This window comes from Neophocaena asiaeorientalis, unplaced genomic scaffold (genome assembly GCF_003031525.2).
Source record: "Neophocaena asiaeorientalis asiaeorientalis breed wild unplaced genomic scaffold, Neophocaena_asiaeorientalis_V1.1 scaffold29, whole genome shotgun sequence".
Lineage (NCBI taxonomy): Eukaryota > Metazoa > Chordata > Mammalia > Artiodactyla > Phocoenidae > Neophocaena > Neophocaena asiaeorientalis.
The window spans coordinates 855,145-861,251 of record NW_020174423.1 but is presented as its reverse complement, the minus strand read 5'-3'; the positions used below and the strand labels follow the sequence as shown (position 1 = coordinate 861,251).

Sequence of the window (6,107 nt, the reverse complement as noted above, 5' to 3'; positions counted from 1 at the left end):
TTAATAATCAATATATTAATTGTAATATATTAATTAATAATTAATATAATTAATTATATATTAATAATTAATTTAATTATATATTAATATAATTATAATATATATTATTATAACTTAAAAGTTTTATTATATTAACTTATTATATTATATAAGTTATATATATTAACTTAATTAACTTATTATATATAATATATATGTTATGTATATTAACTTAAAAAATTATACTAATAAAATAGACAAAAGTCAATTTTATCAATTAGTGTTGTACTTATGATTTTTTTTGGAAAATTGGCCCAGGTTTTAAACCATGCGAGGGCCTTGAATGTAAATATATATGAATTTTGCCATAGCTATTTTCCTATCGCCATTTGATACAACTATTTTGACAATTTCTTTTTTACTCAGTGTCATCATTTTGACAAAAAGAAGCAAACAAAACATTTTTTAACTTTCAGCTGTTAAAATATGTACTCCATCTCCAAGCTTTATCTGAGGTTAAGGGGGATGTGCCTATTTTTTGCATTTTAAATGGATATTAAGATGTTGATTTTTTGGAAACTGTTGGAGCAGGTCAAAGTGGTCTGCTTTGGTATATAACACTTTGGCATCTGGCTTTAGCATGCAGTCTACTGGGAGCCATTGAAAGTTTTTAATCAGGTAAGGAACAGAATCAGATTTGTTTTATAATCACTTTTGGAGAAATGTGGCTAGATTAGAAGAGAAATTGGAGGTGGAGATAACAATGAAAAGATTATTGCACTATCCATCTCTTGCCTGAACGAGGATATCAGCTCCAGAAACACAAAAGACTGATTTAAGGGCTATTCAAAAGTAGATTTAATAATTCCTGCTAAAATTTGGATTCTGGACAACAGGATAAGGAAGAGTTGAAGATGCCCTTGAGGTTTCCAGCTCCAACAACTGGATGATCAAAATGAGAAATAAGAGACTCAGAAAGTGCTCAGCACCTGGAGAATAACTGAATCAGACAAAAACTCTTACTTCTCACATTAGATGTTTAACAAAAGCTTAATTTGAATTAACTCCCCTCACCAACCCAAGCCATAACAAGTTACAAACACAAAAGCCTTTTAAAAATCACTTTGGTCGGGCTTCCCTGGTGGCGCCGTGTCCGCTGCCGATGCAGGGGAAACGGGTTCGTGCCCCGGGCCGGGAAGATCCCACATGCCGCGGAGCGGCTAGGCCCGTGAGCCATGGCCGCTGGGCCTGCGCGTCCGGAGCCTGTGCTCCGCAACGGGAGCGGCCACAACAGTGAGAGGCCCGCGTACCGCAAAAAAAAAAAAAAAAATCACTTTGGTCAATAAAAAAGATAATAGGCTCAGTTTCAAGATATCCAGAAGGCAGCTGAAAATATAACACTATGGTAGTAGGCAGAGGCACTACCTCCCTCCTTCCTAATGGAGTGGAGATCCTATGAGTAGTCGCCAAGAGGATGGATGTGATTATTCAGGGAGAACATATAGAGCAGCAGCAGCACAGCTGAGAATGCAGACTATCTCTCTTCACAGAAAAAGGGCAGATGGAAGAAGAGCCAGCTGGGATTAAAACTGGCTGAAATGGATGTAAAGCAAAGGTAGAAGTGACCTGACTTGGCTAAAGCAAGGATCAACAGATGAGACAGAAAGGATCTACACTGTGGATTTCAATTGGGCTAAGAGGTTTGGAGTTTTCTGCGCCAAAGATTTTCAAATATCTGGGGGGCTGGGAGGCTCAGACTTCAACTCTCCTCACAGGCATTCATTGTGGAGCACAGTTTAAAATCATTCCTGGGAATTCCCTGGCGGTCAGTGGTTAAGACTTTCACTGCTGAGGGCTCGGGTTCGATCCCTGGTTGGGGAATTAAGATCCCACAAGCCCCGCGGCACGGCCAAAAAAAAAAATCATTCCTATGGAGAGTCATGGAGAGTTTCTGGGTAGGAATTAACATGAATTAGGATGCCATGAGAAAGATAAATTGGACATCCCTGTGTAGGTTAAATTAGAAAAGAAAAAACATAGATTTTGGTAGCAACTATAGTGTCGATTTCAGAGGTAGAAATGACAGCCTGAATTAAGATGTGGCAGTTAGCGTGAAAAAGCTGCTTGAACAGGACTTTGCTGGAGCTGGGCAGGTTTTGGTGGGAACTGAGACTCTTTTGGGAGTATTTATTTGAGGGGAGTGACGCGGAGGCACAGGTTTAATGATGGATTAATTTGGCAGTGGTAAACAGGATTGGACAGCAGGTAAGACCGGAAGTAGACAACTAAATTTGTTGTAACTGCATAAGTGTTAAGTGAGAATGTGAAATAGCTTCTCATCGTCATTCCTTGGCAACATTCCACCGTCTTTTTCAGAATGGTGCTTCCTGTTTCTGGTCACCTGGTCCCAAGAGTTACTAGGACATGCTAGGGCACCCATCTAGATCAAGATTCCCCAGCTAGCACTCACCCTGCTCTGATCTAGGCTGGCATTCTACACAGCCCCTTCCTCCTATCCACCTCCAATTTCACCACTTTCATTTGCTTGCCTTCACCTCTCTCCTATTCTTCAGGTGAGGTAGAATATTTGGATGCTGTCAGAGCCATACACTATTTGTAGGTGTTTTCATTTTCCTATTCCCACCAAATCTAATAAAACAGATGGAATACTGGCCTAGGAATGAGAACTTGGTTTTAAACCTAGCTCTGCTACTAATTTGTGTGGTCCTGGGCATATCATTTCATCTTTTCTGGCCTAAACTTTCTTACCTTGAAAATAGGGACTATCAATTAGATTAATGATAGTTAATTTTGAGAAACTATAAAAACTTTGAACCCCCTTTCTCAGGAGATTCACAGCTGCACATACAAAATCTACAAACTTCAGGAGAGTCATAAACCCCCTTCAAGGTATAAACTCTTCAAGGCAGTGTTCTTAAAATATGTGTACCAGGATCACCTGAAGTGCTTGTTAAAAATGCAGTCCCAGACCCATCCCAAGAGATTTTGATTCACTACATCTGGGGCATAGGCCCAGTAATTTACATTTTTTTACAAATATTTTCCAGGTGATTCTGCTGCAGGTGGCCCATGCTGCACCAATATATCTAGAGAAAAAAAGTACTTAAGGCACCCTTGCATTTCGAGTTAAAAACTGTGGAAGAGGTACTCACTAAAATTATTTCTAGATCTAAAGTACTGCCTCTGTCTTTGTGGGTCTGTATCAAGATAGGGATAATAAATAAAAATTAACTTCCAGGTCTTAAATCTCAATAAGTGTTGGTACTACTAGCACAAACAAAAATATCTGAGTTGTCCCATTACAGTGGGGAAATTGGTACTAAATATATTTGTTTCAAGAGGAGAAGAAAAAGTTTGAGGGCTATTTACAATTTGTAAACTAGCTATTAAATGTTTACAAAGTCAAAATAAAATAAAATAAAATAAAATAAAATCCCAAATCTGGAATCTACAACTTTCTGAAGAAATGTAGGGCCAAGCAAGTGTCTCTGTGAACTGAAACTCTATTAAAATAATCAGATACCACACACAGCAACAGGTTTAGAAGTATTTACAGAATAACAGGGTATGAAAATTATAGTGCAACAATTTGAACTACCCTACAACCCTACAATCTAATGAATCCCAGCTTATTTACAGTTGCTATGTACCTCTACTAATATAGAAGCAGAGAAGATGAACACGTTAACTAAGGTTTTTATTAAGCACCCACAACTTCTGTGGCACTTTGCATAAAGCATTTTACTTAATTCTCTGTGAAGGAAGTATCATTTCCACCATATAAACGAAGATAGTGATACCCAAAGATTCACAGCTAGTTTAGCCGGGTCTGAGAAAACTGGCCTCCTAACCTGATCATTTCATTGTTATGAGGATTTCCCGACGCCATTCTACCTATCATCTCCACCCCATCCACCTGTGTCAATTTCCACAGGCATCCTTCCAAGTCCTTTTACCGATCCCAGAGATGGCATGCATTTCTCCAGCAGAGCCACCAGTCCTCGGCCCTTGCCTCAATTTCCCCGGCTAGGGCTCCAGAACAGGGAAGGATGGGAGGGGGGTGCGCTTTGCCCCGGTCTGAAGTCTCAGAGCATCGCCTTTGGGTAGCCCCGGAACAGAGCAGTGGAGCAGAAACCCGGCTCGCTCCTCACCCCTCCCCGGGGACTGCCTCCCGGGCGCTCGAAAAGACGAAACCCGTCTGCAGCGAGGACTCGAAGCCGGGCCTACACCAGGTTTCAGAAGGCAATGAATAAAATTTCTCACAGCGCTCCCGCACCTTGCATGTCCCCGCCGCAACCCGCAATCTAGAGGCCAGTCGTGACTGGGGGCGGGAGAGGAAGCAGCAGCAATGTTTACCTCCTCCTGCTGGGGCCTGGACGCTTCCGGCCTTTCCGCGTCTCCCATCGCGCAGACTCCGCCAGAGCTAAGAGAGCAGAGGGAACCAAGTGCCTCAGGCCACCTCCACCTGGGACAGAACCAAGTAGCCGGCGGGTCCTCTGAGTCGGCCCCGACCCCTCCTACTCCTGCCGGCCCCGCCCCGCTCCACTCTGTCGACCTCACTTTCTCGCCTGCCCATTGAAGGACCGTCCCAGCTCCGGCCTGGCCCCGCCTCCCCGGCCTCAGGGACCCGCCTGCTCCGGCCGGCCCCGCCCCACTCCGCGGCGCCGGCCCCACCTCCCCACTGTTTAATGAGGGTCCCTCCCTGCGCCTGCCGGCCCCGCCTCTCCCGCCTCCGGGCCCCGCCCCGCTGCGCCGGCCCCATCTCCCGCCTGCCCAGCGAGGTCTCTCTCTGTGCCTGCTGGCCCCGCCTCCCACGCCTCCAGGCCCTGCCTCCTCCGGCAGCCCACGCCCCCACGCCGGCCCCGCCCCCCGCTCGCTCCCTGAGGAACTCTCCCACAGGCACCCCCCTCGGCACGCCCCCCAGTCTGTGGCCTGAGGGGTTCGGCTTTCGGCCCCTTCCGCGAGGCTGTCCTCTAGTCGCGCGGTGCAGGAGGTGCCCGGACCTGCCAGGTCATCTCTCTTGGTCGAGACTCTCCAGCTAGCTCTCGCCTTGCCTCAGGAACACGGTGTGTCGCGCTAACTCGGCCTGAGAGACCGCCAGGTAGCGGTCGGACCACACACAGGAGGAGCTAAAGAGGAGAGAGCGCTCTTCGCGTGTGGAGCGGTAGTGAGGAGAAGCCATGCTCTCGGTGAGAAAAGAGGACCGCACCGTTACACCACTGGTGAAGAGAGAAGGCTGCCCTGCTTTGTCCTGAAGCGACCGAGAAGAGGTCGGCGGAAGGTGTGCGGGAACGGGTCGGTGGGGCGTCGGGGTGAGGAGGGGGGCGAATGATGGAAGGCGGGGATGGGGTTTGAAGGCTCTGTGGAACTGGTTCAGCAAACTAAGCTTGTAGTGACACTTGCGCTTAGCAAGTGACGGGCGCCGTACCGCCCTGTGAACCGAGCCGCGGGGTCCCGCGACGCCCCTGTGCCGTAGACAGCGATGCCCCTCCGCTTACGGACCAGGAACTCGGGCTTGGGATAAACCCCTGAGGTTACCCAGCCCGAAGGCAGTAGGCTTCCAGGCTCCCTGCGAAACGCTCTTTTCAAGGCCGAAAGTCAGAGTGTGGAGGGGGTACAGACTCCGGGGCTGCCGATGGCCCCGCCCCTCAGAGGAGCTATCTAAAGATAACTGCCCACAGAAAGAAAATATAGTTGGGTCCAAAAACTAGGAATGAGGTGGAAGAGAGATTTCCTTAAGTATTTTGAAGCTGGAATATTGAGGGAACCTTGTCATGCCTTGAACAACATGCACCTGTTCTGTGATTAGCTGATGAGGGAAGTGTGGTTAAAACAGGGTAGAAGATTAAGCTTTGAAAACGATGAAAGTTCCTTCTCAAACCTGTCCTAGAGTTGGGGGATGAGAGATAGCCTTTCTTACTTAGGCAACTGCTAGGGGCCAAGTGCTGAGTAAAAACTTTTACAAATAGTAACTTTAAATAATAGTTAAATAAGTACTGTGAGGAAACTGAGTCTTAAGTTAGATAATTCATCGTAGGCCATGTGGCAAATAAACTAAGAGCAAGGATTCTACCATTTAAAGTCATCAAACAGTATGCTATATGTCA

At 46.2% G+C, this 6,107-nt stretch overlaps 1 protein-coding gene across 1 annotated transcript in view; it reads right to left on the bottom strand.

The window, feature by feature from the left end:
* The window catches only part of RRM2B (ribonucleotide reductase regulatory TP53 inducible subunit M2B), a 32,040-nt gene extending 27,465 nt beyond the window's left edge, over window positions 1-4,575 (bottom strand). The window contains exon 1 of the mRNA XM_024756609.1: window positions 4,357-4,575. Coding sequence (XP_024612377.1) covers window positions 4,357-4,404 — 48 coding nt within the window. The 5' untranslated portion in view covers window positions 4,405-4,575. The remainder of the gene's footprint in view (window positions 1-4,356) is intronic.
* Between the last annotated feature and the right edge of the window lie 1,532 nt (window positions 4,576-6,107).